Source organism: Hemicordylus capensis, chromosome 5, assembly GCF_027244095.1.
Source record: "Hemicordylus capensis ecotype Gifberg chromosome 5, rHemCap1.1.pri, whole genome shotgun sequence".
In the NCBI taxonomy this organism is placed as follows: domain Eukaryota; kingdom Metazoa; phylum Chordata; class Lepidosauria; order Squamata; family Cordylidae; genus Hemicordylus; species Hemicordylus capensis.
The window spans coordinates 188337127-188353322 of record NC_069661.1 but is presented as its reverse complement, the minus strand read 5'-3'; the positions used below and the strand labels follow the sequence as shown (position 1 = coordinate 188353322).

General features: G+C 41.4%; 1 protein-coding gene and 1 long non-coding RNA gene across 9 annotated transcripts in view; one reads left to right on the top strand and one right to left on the bottom strand.

The window, feature by feature from the left end:
* Nucleotides 1–2351: 2351 nt before the first annotated feature.
* Nucleotides 2352–16196, top strand: part of LOC128327327 (uncharacterized) — a 30454-nt gene continuing 16609 nt past the window's right edge. For both annotated transcript variants that reach the window (XR_008308595.1, XR_008308596.1), the window contains exons 1-2: nt 2352–2632; nt 8154–8407. This is a non-coding gene — a long non-coding RNA (uncharacterized LOC128327327). The remainder of the gene's footprint in view (nt 2633–8153; nt 8408–16196) is intronic.
* NUP107 (nucleoporin 107) overlaps nt 4223–16196 on the bottom strand; it is a 59592-nt gene continuing 47618 nt past the window's right edge. For all 7 annotated transcript variants that reach the window (XM_053256005.1, XM_053256006.1, XM_053256003.1 and 4 more), the window contains 9 exons: nt 15236–15274; nt 13115–13265; nt 11986–12092; nt 11277–11379; nt 10699–10859; nt 10226–10351; nt 8526–8639; nt 5041–5208; nt 4223–4513 (listed from right to left, as the gene is read on the bottom strand). In XM_053256005.1, the coding sequence (XP_053111980.1) occupies nt 4406–4513; nt 5041–5208; nt 8526–8639; nt 10226–10351; nt 10699–10859; nt 11277–11379; nt 11986–12092; nt 13115–13265; nt 15236–15274 (1077 nt within the window). In that variant the 3' untranslated portion in view covers nt 4223–4405. The remainder of the gene's footprint in view (nt 4514–5040; nt 5209–8525; nt 8640–10225; nt 10352–10698; nt 10860–11276; nt 11380–11985; nt 12093–13114; nt 13266–15235; nt 15275–16196) is intronic.

The window sequence follows — 16196 nt, the reverse complement described above, 5'->3', positions numbered from 1 at the left end:
GTGAACACAGGTACAGTATCTCATACACAGTTACAGCAATGAACTTCCTACCTGCTCTGTGCAGATACAGCATTTACACAAACACATGTATGAGTGCACAGACATCCGTACACTCCCTAGAGCATAATGTCTGAATATGCCTGCAGGTGTATAGTTTGAAACAGATGTGAGTAGATCTGAGGGCTCTCGGTCGCAGATGCAAGCAAATGCAATTCAATAACCTTGAGTAAGCTTAAGATGATACTAATGTAACAATTCCATTGAAGGTGTTCAACCGCAGCTCAGTTCACACACATACAGCTCTGCTTGATTAAGTGAAGAGCATGCATCTGTGAAACCAGCCCTTTTAAAGGGCCAAAAAATTATCAGAATGTGCTTTAATTATAGGCCTGTTAGCACCTAGCCCAGAGGGCTTGGTCCTCATTGATTGCCTGGGAGTCCTAGAACTATTGGCTCCCATCTCTACACCCCACACCTTGCTTGGAAGAAGCAGGTGACAGTGGAGAGGGGCATGCTCTGAACTGGAACTGTTCTTGCATTTCCCATTATTGCCTCCTCTGTCACTGAGCTTCCCCACTCCCTAGGATTGTAATGGTAAGGGGGGGGGGAGAGATAGAATCAAGCACCTTCCCCTCATTTCCTCTGTCTCTTCCCTTTCTATAGCAACACAGGTGCAGGGTGGGTGGCTTGGTGGAGAGGGAGGGACTTGTACCCATCCAGTGGCAACCCAGCCATCAAGCACAGTAGAGAGGGTGACAGTTGGCTCTCATGTTGTGGCAACCCAGCTGTTGAAGACAGAGGTGGGGGCAGCATCACACATGGTGGAAATACTACTGGCTAGGGCAAGGGGGGGTGGGTGGGCACGGCAGGCTGCCCTTCATGCAATCAAGGGTAGTGGGGCAGGCCCTCACACCCAGCTGCCACCCAGCTGTGAGGGACCTGGAGGGAGCAGCTGCCAGTAATGACCTCAAGCAGTGACAACCCAGCTAGCCTGTTGAGCATGCTGAAGGGACTCTGGGTGGCCCTTGCACCCTAGGGCATAACTATAATAGCAATAGCAATAGCACTTACATTTATATACCGCTCTATAGCCGGAGCTCTCTAAGCAGTTTACAATGATTTAGCATATTGCCCCCAACATTCTGGGTACTCATTTTACCGACCTCGGAAGGATGGAAGGCTGAGTCAACCTTGAGCCCCTGGTCAGGATCGAACTTGTAACCTTCTGGTTACAGGGCGGCAGTTTTACCACTGCGCCACATAGGGCAAGGGGAGACAGTTGTCTGGGGGCCCACTGCCTTGGGGGGCCCCCCAGAGGCAAGTCACATGACTGACTCCCCCAGCCGCACATCCGCCTGGGCTTCCTTCAGTTGTATTCATCCTCCAAAATTCATCCTCAGCAGCAGCCCATCAGTTGTGTGGGGTGGAGGATGGCCCTCACAGTACCCAGCGGCAATCTACCTGTTGAGCATGGGGGAGGGGTGGGTCTCGCAGCAAGCAGCAACCCAGCTGCTGGATGTAGTGGACCAGATGATGGTGACAGTTCAGGAATGTGAGGTGGCTACTAGTAGCCTCCAGCAAAACTACAGTTTACCCCTCTCCCCCCCCAACTCTAATTTTTTAAAAAATTGTGCAACAGCCCAATCTACCTCATAGGGGTTGTTGTGAGGATAAACATAACCATGTACACTGCTCTGAGCTATTTGGAGGAAGAGTGGGATATAAATGTAAAAACACACACCCCGATTTAACACATTAAGACCACTGCAAGAAGTTATTGCAAAAGGGAGGCATTTTTTTAAAATAACGCAAATACTGTGGGTCAAAACACACCAGATAGAACAAGGATGTTCTGATGCTTGATGGCTTCGAGGAATTGAAGATAATTTTGCTTTGCTTGCATGGAGAGTTAATTATCAAAACAGGAGTGGGGAGGAGAGGCTGTGGGCCTGAGTCAGGCCCTATGGGCTGAGGCCCCACTCTTTTGAATACCCAGCAATGCCTCTGGCTTTAACCATTATAAAATATGCACAGAAAATAGGCTGAATGCCCTTGTGCATCTTGTACAACAACTGCATACATATAGATGTAACCCATACACACTGCATTGTTGCTTACTGGATTGTTCGTTACAAATAATTACAAAAATGAGTTTTAATAATCCAGTTCCCTAACTTTGCTTATACAAAATGTAGACTTCGCTGTGAAGAATTTAGAGATTAATTTATTCTAGGAAATATTTGTTTGTGGTAATGTATAAAGTTATACTGGAGATATATATTATATACTAATGTATAAAGTTATACTGCTGACCTATTACATTCAGTTTTGTATTGAATGTGGTAGAGGCAGCAAAAGCACTGTAGTGATTGGACAATGAGGATTCCATATCCAGAATGGTAGAGGGTGTCTGTGACAGTTAGTGTCAGTTGGGGATGAAACTGTTTCAAGTTGGAAGATGTGCTTAATTGTAGCTGCGTAAAGGAGAAAAGTGTTTTTATTTCAAACAAGAATAAACCCTTCATGGTTGTTTATCTTAGGTGGCATCTTTTGGAGTCAATTCCTACGTGAAGATAAAAAGGAATGTTGTGCCAAGACAATACAGCTACCTTCAGATGCTTGAGGACTCAGGGTGAGTGCTGGTAGTTTCCTCAAGTGGTGGCAGCACCTGATGATCTAGCTATAAATGTCTCAAAAACTTCATGGGAATGTATCATGTGGCATCAATGTTTCTGAAGGTGTAGAAAAATGCTTTGAGAATGTGGTGGAATATTAGACCTCACAAATTAGACTTCACACACTTTCTTCTGATAACCTGATTTCTTGTTTATATAGGTGGCCCTTGTTATTTGTGAGGGTTCCATTCCAGCCTACATCCATAGATAACAAACCCACAAATAATGAAACCTTGAATCAACAGGATTCAATCATACAAACACACACACTTTCTGTATTAACTAGAAAGAACCCTGCACTTTTGTCACCTTTAGGTAACTGTACCTTTAAGTAACTGTACCAAAAGTTTACTCAAGACAGCTGTATTGGAAAATATCAGAATCCTTTCAATCTCTTACAATATATTGATTTCAAATACAGTTAAAAATATTTAGAATGTCATATTGATGTGTAGTGTGGTTCTTCATCTTCTCCAATAACTTTTGCTCAGATTTCCTATTAGCATAAATTTTCTCATACTGAACATATCTAAATAAATAGTTTTCTAAACAGAACCATGGATAACGTGTTGGTCTTCTTGGAAGGATATAAATGTTAAAATAAATTTGCCAGTTCAATATGGAAAACAGTGCTGCTGCTGTGAAGAAGATCCAAACTTTCAGTTGGAATGTATCCTCTTGCCATAGCACCAGTGTAGTAAGCAAAGGGTTAACAGAATCTGGGCCTGATTGCCAGGATAAATGACATCAGAGTCAGACCACAAACCCAGCCCTGTAATTAGCTACAGCCTACTACATGGGAACCAATTAAATTAAGAGTTGGCTTTCCCCTCTCTTTTTGGGAGGAGGGGTTTATTTTCTTTTAAGTTTCTTGGAGGTTTTAGAGAGAAGAAAAGGTCATGAAGTGCCTCTCTGTCTTTCTTCCGGAGGCCTTACTCAGTTTGAGCTGAAAAGATGACTTGGAGGCCTGTGGAGTCCAACAGCCCCAGGACAAAAAGTATAATAAGGATAGTAATTGTAATCAGTTTGTGTTCGCTTATTCTTTTTTCCTCTGTGTTGCCTGGGTGTCTTAAGAAGGCTAAGGCCTATTGTTCTGTTTCTTCCCGATCTGATCCAATTTATGCCCTCTTAATAATAAAGCTTTTTGAACTGTTAATACTGTTTCATGAGTGCTCAGTGAGGAAAGGTGGGCCCCTAGTAACATGCCTCCCAAGGAGCCACAATTTTCTAATATTTTTTCACAAGTGGTAACTTTACAGTTTCAGGTCTTTGAAACTTCAGGCGAAAGAGACTGGGTATCCTGTTCAATCCAATCTGGGATACTCTTGGCGGGGGGCGGTCAGAAAAAACCTTCCCAGGTTGTGAACAGGTGATGGCAGCAGTATACCAGTCAGGTTCTGGGTGGTCTGAACAACCATGCCCACTACAACTGCATTTGCACAATGGTTCTGGCAATGATAAGTCCAAAACCACAATCTGGTGAGCACAAACATTTTTTTTTGAAGCAATTCAATTGGTGCATTACCTGCTGAAGTTCTTTTAAAGTATTAAACCCAAATTTGTAATTTTATTGAGAAAACATTGTACAAATTTAATCAAAGCATTTCACATAAACAAAAGTCTTCAGTTTTACTAGTGTCAGTACACTGTTAAAACAACATTTCCATACCATACATTATGTTCACTAACATCACAATTCAATGTTTTTTTAATCACCTAGAATATTGTACCTAAGACTGGATTTCATATCCAAGAGGATCAAAACCTTGATCCAAAAGCATGAGAGAAGACTCTCTTATGTTCTGCAACAGCTTCCGGAGTTCTTCCTTAGAAAAGACCTGGCGAGAGAAAGATGAACATACCTTAACTGTAGAAATTTTCAGATAGTTAACTGAAATTATTTTCTAAATATTTATTGTGTGAGAAGATTATGAAGAGTGAACAGTTTAAATCCGATGAAGCTGCAATGGTACTGATCCAAATAATCCCAAAGTTAGAGGCCTGGAATGACTATAATTTCTAAATTTTAGGGCCATTCTTGCTTGAAAAAGGTAGCATTCATAGGGAAAACTATTCACAGAAGCAGTCATAGGGACTCCAAGCTCTTGAGTGCTAAACTGATCTGGACAATCATTTGTGCCAGCCACCATTATTCCTGTCTTCCTTCCCTCTGTTCTCTGCTCTGCAAAAATCAAATACTGTGTAACTCCCCACCCACCTCCTGGTGCTCATTATTGTATGGCTGTTCATACATGACCAGCCAAACACAAGGCAAGTAGAGAAAGGTAGGGTTTTTTGCAGGCTGTGTGTGTTACATTTAAGAACAAACCAAAGAGTATCTTATTGTTTCCTGGTATGAACGTACCATATAGAGTTTGTGCCGTTCTGAGGCAATTAAGTCAGCAAGTCTCAGGTCTTCTTGATACTGTCCTGTGCTCTGCAATATGGTGTGAAGGAGGAAGCACATCATTGGCAAGCAAAGTTTCCTCAGCATGACCATCTGATGAGTACGCTCGGGGTCCTCTTCAGCATCCTTGAATAGAAAATGTGCATTAGTTTTAAGTAAAGAGGTCTTAATTTATTCATTTTACTCATTCTCTTCCAGAACCTTAAAACCAGACACACACACACACAAAAGTAATACCAACAAAACATGGGAAATGCTAACTTCTCTGGCCAAAGTCAGCTTCAGTTAAAAGGCCTTGCATTATTCGAATTTGGCCTTTCAGTGTGGAAGATATTCATTACTGCTTTTTAAAATCAAAATTCTTCATCGTTTTGCAGCTACTACCCCCTCCCCATCTTTTTATTATTATTTATTTAAAATTTCTATACCGCCCCAAACTTGTGTCTCTGGGTGGTTTACAATTTATGTATGTAAAGGAAGTCTTCACATTCCAGCTATTCGTGGGTTTCTTATGGAAAAACAGGTTGCTTGCCTCTAACTGGTTATCGTTAGATGATAAGTGTTCATTCACAACTTTGGTTCTGTACCTGCACAGTATAGTCTTCGCAGCAGGATTCAATCAACCAATTATAATTATTACAGTCATAGACCAGCATAAGGTACAGGAGATGATTACAATGAAAAGTGTAATGCATTAAAAGTCTTTAAAAGATATTTAGGTTCAAAATAGGATATCAAAATAACATTAATAGGCCCAACTGGGCATAAAAAGACAAAGGCATAAAAAGGTATAAAAAGGATACAAGGGAATAAAAGACATGATTGCCTAACAGACTAATACTACAGAGCAATAAAACATGCAACAAAAGGGAAAACTGTAAAATCACTAAGATTATAATCATGAATATATACATCTATATTTAGAGAGATAGATGAAGTGTCTATAACAAGATCTATAAAATACAATATCTAATTTATTTAATTTATTTTAATTTTATTTTTGCATTTATATACCGCCTTTCATTAAAAAGATAACCCCAAGGCGGTTTACAAAAGTTAAAAACATACAATAAAAAGACAATAAAAACATCATGCTAAAAGTATAAAAACATATAAAAACAGGCATAAAAACAATACAACAAATAAAAACACAGAGAAGCCGCAGTAGAAAATGATCATGTAAAGGCCTGGGTAAAAGCTTTCTAAAAGCCGTGATGGAGTCCGAGGAACGAATGGCCACTGGGAGAGCATTCCAGAGTCTGGGGGCAGCAACAGAGAAGGCCCTGTCCCGAGTGCACGACAGCCGGGCCTCCCTCATTGTTGGCACCCGGAGCAGGGCCCCCTCAGATGTCGTTGTCAAGCGGGCAGCAACCCTTGGGAGCAGGCGGTCCCTCAAATACCCCGGGCCCAAACCGTTGGGAATACTAAACTAATTGGGAATACTAAACAAGCAGATAAAATAGTCAGTAAAAAATAATACAAAGCTGATACATGGTTATGGACTGGACGTCAGGGCCCAGCGGATCTTACATGCTGCCACATAGAACTTGGAAGTGTTATATGTGAAGGCCTGGTCTTCATTCAATAGCAGCATCCAGGTGTAGGCCTGGCTTGGGTGACCAGGGTACTTGAGGAGTTATGGAAGTATAAGCTTGCTACAACTGTCTCTATAAAAGGGGCAAGAGAGGAGTACGTTCTCTGTGTTTTAAACCTCCCCAGTGTCATAGGGACAAAAGTATTTCAGTGACTGGACTCTTTCTGTATTTGCCTTTTAAAGACAGCTGAGGGGAGGTTGTCATTTAATGACAAAGGGAAGAGTGAAGGCCCTTCTGTGGCTTGGAATTTCCAACTGTGTCAAGTACGCCATACTGAGCTAGCATCGCCAATGCCCCTCTGAGGCCTATAGGAGTCCTCAATAGGATAGCGGCATCATTGGCTCACAGCAGGGTGGAGATGCTTCTTTTGGCCAGCTTGCCGGGATGGAAGTCTGGGTTACTAAGGTGGTTCACTATGTCATTGATGTAGAAATTGAGAAGAAGCGGGGCCAGGATGCATCCCTGTTTGACTCCCTTCTGCATCAGGACAGGGTTGAAGGATTCTATTACTCATGGTGCTCTGCAGCTCTGTCCTTTGCGTGCACTGCACGCTCGGTATCTTTGGCAGCAGACCACCTGTTGCTCAGTTCCTGTGAATGACCACTGTGAAGTTCTTTGATGCAGATTGTGGATGAAATGTAAGTAGATTTTAAGGTGAGGCATCTGAGCAGTGGGGAGGCTGGGTGTAGAGAGCTGAACAGTTGAAGGGGAACGAGTAAGATTTCCATACCCCAAAGTAACTGAGGTCGATATCGGGGCTGATGTCGAAGACTAGGAAGGAGTCGAGAGAGGTGCAGAGCCTCCAATTTTTGGAATCTTAAATGCAGACTGATGTACATTCTTCAATGTTGAGGGGATTGATGTCGAACAATGTTGGTCCTTTGATATTCAAGAGGTTGATATCAAACTTGAAGCTGGAGAGGAGGATTTCTGATGTTTAGAGGGCTAGCGAGATGGGAGTCTCCTCCTTCATGTCTTCTTTTCTTACGGTGTTTCTGATGACCCTCCTTGGGTACATTTTTGGGCTTCTTAAAGACATCCTTAGAGCGCTCCAATGAAGGATGCTCCAAGCTCTTCAAAGAGCATCTAAATATCAATGTTGAGCTAGAGCACCAATTATCGGGAAGTCTCAATGTTGACAGCATCTGAAATTGTGGCACAGGAGTTGCAGGGTGAAGGGCTTCTATGTAAAGAGCAGCCTGGGAGGCACAATTCTCTACTTTTTCTCATTTGCTAGAAAAACGAGACACAAATTTTACAAGCCCCAAAAATGTGGTCCTATCCCAAACACAGATCATGTTGTCCAAAGACAGGAGCATCCTGCCACAAGAAGAGCACTTATTGAAAGTCTTGTTAATGTCCATTAGTGGAAGTCACAGGAAAACCAACTCCAAGAGAAAACCTTCAACTATCTGTAGTCAAACCAAGAAAGCAGCAATCAAGAAATCACCCATTCTTTCTACTTTTTTTCACCAGGAACCGAGCCCAACTGAGGAGTGAGTGCTCAGCAAAGTGCATGTAATGGCGGTCAAAAAGGAACTGAGCAACAGGCGCTCTGCAGATAAAGATACCGAGTGCACACTATGCACGAAGGATGGAGCCACAGAGCGCCTTGAGGAGCTGTAGAATCCTTCTGCGAGGGCTACTGTGCAGGCGCATGAACCCAAGTTGTGAAGGAACTTGAATCACCTTAGAGATCAATTCTTTCAGAGCCAACAGTCATTCCATAGGTAAGGGAATAAAACCCCAGAATATATCAGCATGTTAGCATAGGAAGAACCCACTGATCTTCCATTATTGGGCAGGAGTAACTTCTAAAAGACTTCTTGAGACAAGAATACAATATACCTCTGTGACATCAACCATCCACCCTCCATCAACAAACAATAACACATTGTAGATTTTCTCTTTCACATCAGCTGTCAGGGCATCCAAAAGACCTTTCCAAATACCATAATCTACCTGGGAGAAGGAGGGAAAAAAAGCAAAGTTATCAATACTTTGTAGCACAATGGTCATGCTTTCTTTACCGCAGTGCATTGCGTCTATCCACAGTGTGAACAAGACAGAATTACAGTGCAAGTTACTCAGACTTGATTAATCTGTGCAGGTGAAATTCTAGAGAAAGTGGCTACAAATATATGCTTAAATACTTAATATACAATATACTTAAATATATATTAAATGGGAATGAAAACCCATGCTTTGGCTTTGTAAAGCTAGCTATGTGGCAGATATGCTGAACCAGTGTTCGGAGGTCGAATAGGGTTGGATGTGGGCTAACAAGCTGAAATTAAATTCAGACAAGACAGAGGCTCTTCTGGTCAGGAGAACTGCTGCTTCAGGGATAGTGCATCAACCTGTTCTCAATGAGGTGGTACTCCCCTTTAAGGAGCAGGTTTTGATGGCTTTAAAAAGGGCTTAGACAAATTCATGGAGGACAGGTCTATAAATGGCTACTAGTCTGGTGGCTGTGGGCCACCTCCAGCCACAGAGGCTCAATACCAGTTGCAAGGAAGCAACAGCAGGAGAGAGGGTATGCACAAACCTCTTGCCTGTCGGCTCTCCAGAGGCATCAGGCAGGCCACTGAGTGAAACAGGATGCTGGACTAGATAGGCCTTGGGCCTGATCCAGCAGGGCTGTTCTTCTGTAGCTTGGCATATGGATGCCCAAGTATCTGCTGTGGCTCAGGTATTACTGTATCACACTATGTGGGGATGCCCTTGAAGACCCTCTGGAAACCTTTCTTAGCCAGGGACTGGTCCACTCCATGGCTAACTGGGCAAAGAGTCACATTTTAAAGTGTGGTCTCTCTTATATTTAGCACGGGAAAGAACTGTCTATGTATGACACAGTGCCCCCTCCCAGTGGATATCATTGGTGTCTTCTTTGTGTTTCGGTTTAAATTTAGAGCCCTTTTGGGACAGGAAGCCATTTTCTTATCTTCTTGTCATGTAAACGCTTTGAGAACTTTTGTTGTTGTTGAAAAGCAGTATGAGTGAGATGGAATGTTGCTAGAGTGGAGTGATTGGCAGGTGGCTGTTGGCAGAGTGGGAGTTGAAGAGGAAGGTGGACTGAAAGAAGCTGGGCGGGGGGTGGCGGTAGAACAAGGAGGGTAATTATAGTATTAGTAACTTTATTGTTAATTGACTGCCCGTTCCTGGTGTCTTATGTTTTTAAATAAAACCATTTACTCTGTTAAAGCCCTATGTGTTTTGGCCTGGACAAATCTGGAATATAAGTAGTTCCACCTCACATCCTTGCCTTGCTAGTGCTGGGGCAGAGATATTACAGGATATTCCTACTGATCTCTAATATAGTAGGTAGTGGCAGCTATTCATTTGACATCTTAGTTGACCCCTGGGGGCCAGAGCCTTATGTAGGACCCCAGGTACGTACCATGGTATATAAACAATACCACCACCAATCCACATGGATGAGAAGATAAAACTTAAAAGGATGGCACCTGTGAGTGGGAAGTAGTATTTCAGTATATTCCAGTCAACAGTAAAACAAAAAGTTTAAAATACATTTCATGTCTCTTTACCTCAAACTTCTTCTCTTTAAGTTCATGGGCTACTTTTTTAGTGAAACTTGCTTGTGAAGGCTGGACAGGCTTTTGTGGCATTGAGTTCTTGTGTTTAAACCATTCATTGAAGGCCTCGTGGGCTTCCTAAATTGAGTTGGAAATAAAGTCATTTTCCTGTAGTTACCTGGAGAAATAGTTAAAGGATATTTGTGCCAATGAAATACTTTGATATCTCAATCCCCAAATGGTTTTTATTAAAGAGTAATTCTGATTTTTTTAGCAAAGGCTCAGCCCCAGGGTGAGTTCGCTAGGCACCAGCCCTAGAATGTGAGGTAATTTGTAAAGGGTCTGTATACCTGAACAGAATGTATCTTTTGCTTTCTTAAGTAAAAGCATCCCACCCACACATTTCTGGGATATAGGTTCAGATCTTCCAGGACAGAGGGTGCAACTTCCAGTCACTCTTCAAAACTTAAGTCACTGTATCTCACCAGGTATGCTCTAATACACAAATGCTCTCTAATAGCATTGTCATCTTCAGCTGGAAGCGGACTATCCATTCCTTGCTCCTCCCACTGTTTGAATATTTCTGCTATAGAATCTTGTGGAATCTTTCTAAATACATCTCTGGCTGCTTCGTGTTTTTTAGATGCTGTAAGGTATAATCATTAAGAGAAAATTATTATTATTATTATTATTATTATTATTATTATTATTATTATTATTATTATTAATTCGATTTCTATACCGCCCTTCCAAAAATGGCTCAGGGTGGTTTACAAAGAGAGATAACAAACAAATAAGATGGCTCCCTGTCCCCAAAGGGCTCACATTCTAAAAAGAAACACAAGACACACAACAGCAACAGTCACTGGAAGTACTGGGCTGGGGGTGGATAGGGCCAGTTACTCTCCCCCTGCTAAATAAAGAGAATCACCACAGTAAAAGGTGCCTCTTTGCCCAGTTAGCACATCAAATTATTTATGTGTTATTGCTTTCAGATATCCTGCTTTCCTCATTTTTTCTCTATTTTAAAGAAGCTTTTCAGGGAAGGATAACAATGCAGTACCCAAGAATTTCCTCATTATAGCATTGCTTTGCTTAAGTGTTTCAGCTCTCTGAGCAGGATCAAATACTAGCCAGTCAATCACATCAATCTTCAAGCGATCTTCCTGGGGGGGAAAAAACACAAACAAAATATAGTAAACATTTCCTCTGGTATATTTTTGGAGAACCCATCAGAAGCTCAAAACAGAATCAGTCTGGAGAACTTTGTAGATAGTTCTACAAGTACAGCAAGGCTCTGAATTTGTATTTTTCTGACAGCAGTTTTACACAAAAACTGCTTTCGAATCTTGAGATTCAAGAGCAGTTTATAAATATTGCATAGATTCAAGATTGGTTGAATGGAGGAGAGAGGTGAAATGAGGCTTGAAGTAGCCCAAGTGTTTGGCCCAAAGCAAAGCAGACCCCCCTCGAAGCAGGGCTGAAGTGGACAGGGGGCCCTTTGGGAGTTCTGGAGTGGTCTCCAAAGCAAAGCAGGGCTGCTTTATACAGATCTAATGCTTATTTCACAGCAACTCTTAGCAGTCTTTAGCAAAGCAAATTTAAAATAAGAACATCTTTCTCTTTTACAGCTGCTGATTTTCTAAAATTTCAGTCATCTTTGTTGGGAAAAATAAGGACTGGGAACTATAGGCAAGACATCCCATGCCTTAAAATCTTCTGTTCTACTGTGTTTATATTAGAGATAGAACACATTTTCAATTCATACTCACATCTGTTGTGCCTGTATCTATTGCAAGATCATGGTGGGTGAACTCGCTAGCATCTTTTCTGCGAATATTTTCAACTACAGTTTTTGTTATGGTTGCAACTTCCAGACCTGTATTTTAAAAAGGTAATACACACAGGTTAGTTACAAGGGGGAGGAAAGAGTTTGGGAAATGAGAAGAGATCCCTGCTATTGGCATTGTTCTTCCTGACAGACCCTGCCTGTCAACCAAGAGGCAATACTTGCCAGAAGTAAAGACTGCTCCACGGTGGAAACATTGGTAAAGATGAGGGATTGCAGGAAAGAAGAACATTTGAGTTCACAGCAGCAGACATAGCTTCTCCATTATAAAATACATAGTTTACATTCTTACAGAAATCACTCCAATACTAGATCAGATTTCAAGCTACAGTTTTATTTGAAATAATAAAAAAAATACTATGGGCTGTACCCAAAGAAGGTTTGTCATGATTTAATCCCATTTATATTGCTGAGACTTAAATTACATGATTAACTTGTCTCACTGAAGTCAATGGTACTTACTCATGACTAATTTTCTTAAGATACAACCCAGTGCTGAGAAGTACGGTTACTGTCCTGTCCTGTCCTATCCTACCCCAACATAGTGGCTTTCCCATGCTAGTGTTTACCTTGAGCTTCTTTTTAAATTGTGAATCCTTTTGGGAGCAAGAACTATCTTATCTCTTTTTTGCTGAGAAGAGGTTTATAAATAGTCATAATATAATAACTGAGATAAAACTGCTTAAGAGTATACCTTCCTACTTGGAAGTGGTAATTATGTGTTCCCTAAGCAAAGAGAATGCTGCGACTTAATATATTAACAACAGCTCACATTCTGCACAGTCTTACAGGGGCAGAGCAAGAGTGCCATCCTCACAAGAAGCCATGAGGCTTGGCTTCCAATACAGTGTGGGTAGAAATATTTCCACTTCTCTCTCCTCCCTGCAAAAGCCCTTTTCACATCCAGGAATATGTGCATGAGATCTGCTTCCCCCTGCTTCTCCACTCACATGGAAAATGTCACCCACAGTTAATTTAGTAGCTACTTCTGAGGATGGAGCTGTTGCTCTGCCCTCGTAAGGCTGTCCAGAATGCCTGCCAATATTTCTTACCTGCTTCCTTTGCGAGCTCCAGGCAGTGGTGGCGTTGCTCTGCCTCAGTTACATCTTCCAAGAATACAGCATACTGAGCAACAGCTACATCTTGAGGCAAGTGGCTGACATAAAAGGCTATAAGATCTGTGTGCTTCTCACAGATTAACCACTGCAACATAAAACACAACATACAGGATGCAGAGTTTGTTTCATTAGAGAGCATTCTGTATTTCATGCACATACATGTGTGGAAGTTCAAATCAGAACCTATGTATATACATTTGTCAGATACTTTACATACTTTTCCAACAGTACATAAGTACAGCCCTGCTGGATCAGGCCCAAGGCCCATCTAGTCCAGCATCCGGTTTCACACAGTGGTCCACCAAACACCTCTGGGAAGTCCACAGGCAAGAGCTGAGGGCATGCCCTCTCTCCTGCTGTTGCTCCCCTGCAACTGGTATTTAGAGGCATCTTGCCTCAGGATGGAGGTGGCCTATAGCCCTCAGACTAGTAGCCATTGATAGACATGTCCTCCATGAATTTATCAAAACCCTTCTTAAAGCCATCCAGGCTGCAAATCTGGCAACCTCACTGTTTACCCCAACTTCTAAATCATTCATGAATAAATTAAAAAGGAGTGGCCCCAGTACAGATCCCTGGGGACCCCATTTCTTCCTTCCCTCTATGTAGAGAACTGTCTAGGCACCCGTTTCCTATCCTTCAACCTGTTACTAATCCACACATGAACCTGTCCCCTTATCCCATGACTGCTGAGTTTTCTCAAGAGTCTTTGATGAGGAACTTTGTCGAAAGCTTTTTGAGAGTCCAAGTATACTATGTCGACTGCATCACCTTTATCCACATGCCTATTGACACTCTCAAAGAACTCCAAAAGGTTGGTGACGCAAGATTTACTTTTGCAGAAGACATGTTGGTTATCCTTCAGCAGGTCCTTTTCTTCTATATGCTTAACAATTTTATCTTTGAGAATGCTTTCCATCTATTTGCCTGGCACAGATGTTAAGCTAACCAGCCTGTAATTTCTCAGATCCGCCCCCCCCCCTGATCCCTTTTTGAAAATCAGTGTTACATTGGTTACTTTCCAGTCCCCTGGTACAGAGCCTGATTGCAGGGATAAGTTACATATTTTTGCAAGGAGGTTGGCAATTTCACATTTGAATCATTTAAGGACTCTTGGGTAGATACCATGTGGTTCTGGCAGTTTGTTAATTTTTCATTGTTCCAGAAAATTTTTCCAATGCCATCTCTCATCACCTCTATCTGACTCAGTTCATTAGCCTCTGTCCCTGAGAAGCTCAGTTCAGGCACAGGTATATGCTCAGTATCCGCTGCCACGAAGACAGATGCAAAGAACTTGTTTAGCTTTTCTGCAATCTCCATATCCTCCTCAATAATCCCTTTCACTCCCTCATCATCTGACCAATCGCCTCCCTGGCAGATTTCCTGCTTCTGATGTATTTAAAGAAGGTTTTGTCATTCCCCTTGATGTGTTTAACTAAATGTTTCTCAAACTCTCTTTTCGCCTCCCTTATTGTCTCCTTGCATTTATTTTGCCAGAGTTTGTGATTCTTTCTATTCTCTTCATTTCTGAAGGCCTTCCAGTTTCTATAGCTTCCTTGACTTTACTTGTTAGCCATGCTGGCATCCTTCTGGACTTGGTGGTACCTTTCCTCCTTTTTGGTATACATTCTAACTGGGCTTCTATTATTGTGTAGTTTAAAATAAATTCCATGCATTCAGGAGTGAAATGACTTCTCTGATTTTCCCTTTCAGCTTTTACTTGATCAACTCCCAACTCCTCATTTTAGAGAAGTTTCCTCTTCTGAAGGTCATAGTGTCTGTGTTAGACTTCCTTGGCGATTCTCTCCTCACTTATATGCTGAGTTTGATCACAAATATGGTTCAGTAACCATATTTTTGATCACTCTGCCCTTACAAATAGTCTTATTCAACAAGCACTGGTAATTCTTGTTCTGAAAACAGTTCATTCTTTTTGACCAGCCCACGATTACATTTTGAGAAGGAAGAACTTTTGTTTTTTTAAAGTGTTATATTTAAAAGAAAGCTTTCCTTGAATGCTGGCTCTTAAGGTATATGATAAATCTAGAGACTTACTTGGATGTAGGTTTTCAAAACATCAACAGACACTTGCTCCTTAGTGGGGAAAAAACACACCAGGTACTGAGTTTAGTAAATATAATTTAACAGCATCTAAAATTGTCTGCATAAAAATACATCAAAATAGCCATCTGAGAAAATACAAATTATGACCACTTATCAAGTTACTTTTAAGACATATGACTAAATCCAAATTAGAACCAAAAAGATTACAGTTGAACATTGTTCATGATTGTGCCACAAAAAGACAAGATGCTAGCCATTCCCTAATGGATAACAATATTCATATAATGCAATTTTTGGTTGATAGTTATTCCATGTTAACTTCTCTATTTGGAGGAAAAATAATTTTACAGTCAGACCCAGCAAAAGATAGAAATAAGATCTGTTACACTACCATCCCTAATTTCAGACAGAGATAGAAAATTAAGAGTATCAGGAAACTGAGCTTAGCTCATTCCCAAAACATAGGGATCACTTCTAGGCAAGGCCAGTTCTTATAAAGTGGACTTTTACACTGCATATTACATACTTCCCCTAGTTAAAGCACTCCTGCTGTCACTATTTAAATAGATTTTTACATGCAGTGTAATAACCTGATAATTTTTCCTGTCTTTCATCATTACATTTATATTCTACATCTGTTCACAATTTTATTAGTTTCTTGTTGAGCCCCAAAATTGCTTGAAAGAATACAACTTAACTGAAACACTGATGGGGGAAAAACACAGATGAAGTGACGCAGTATAGTCAAATATCAATTAGGAATGGGGCTGTGCATAGGAGCGTCCAATGTCAATGCAACTGCAGCATGTCCACACCTGGCGCTATATGGGAGGCAGCCACAGTAGTATCCATGCAGTTCTTCATATTCCCAGTGTGTGGAAGGGCTCTTCTATGGAAACTGGAGTTCATGGGGGTGCTGAGAGGGTGTGCATGGGCAACTGGAAACTCAAAG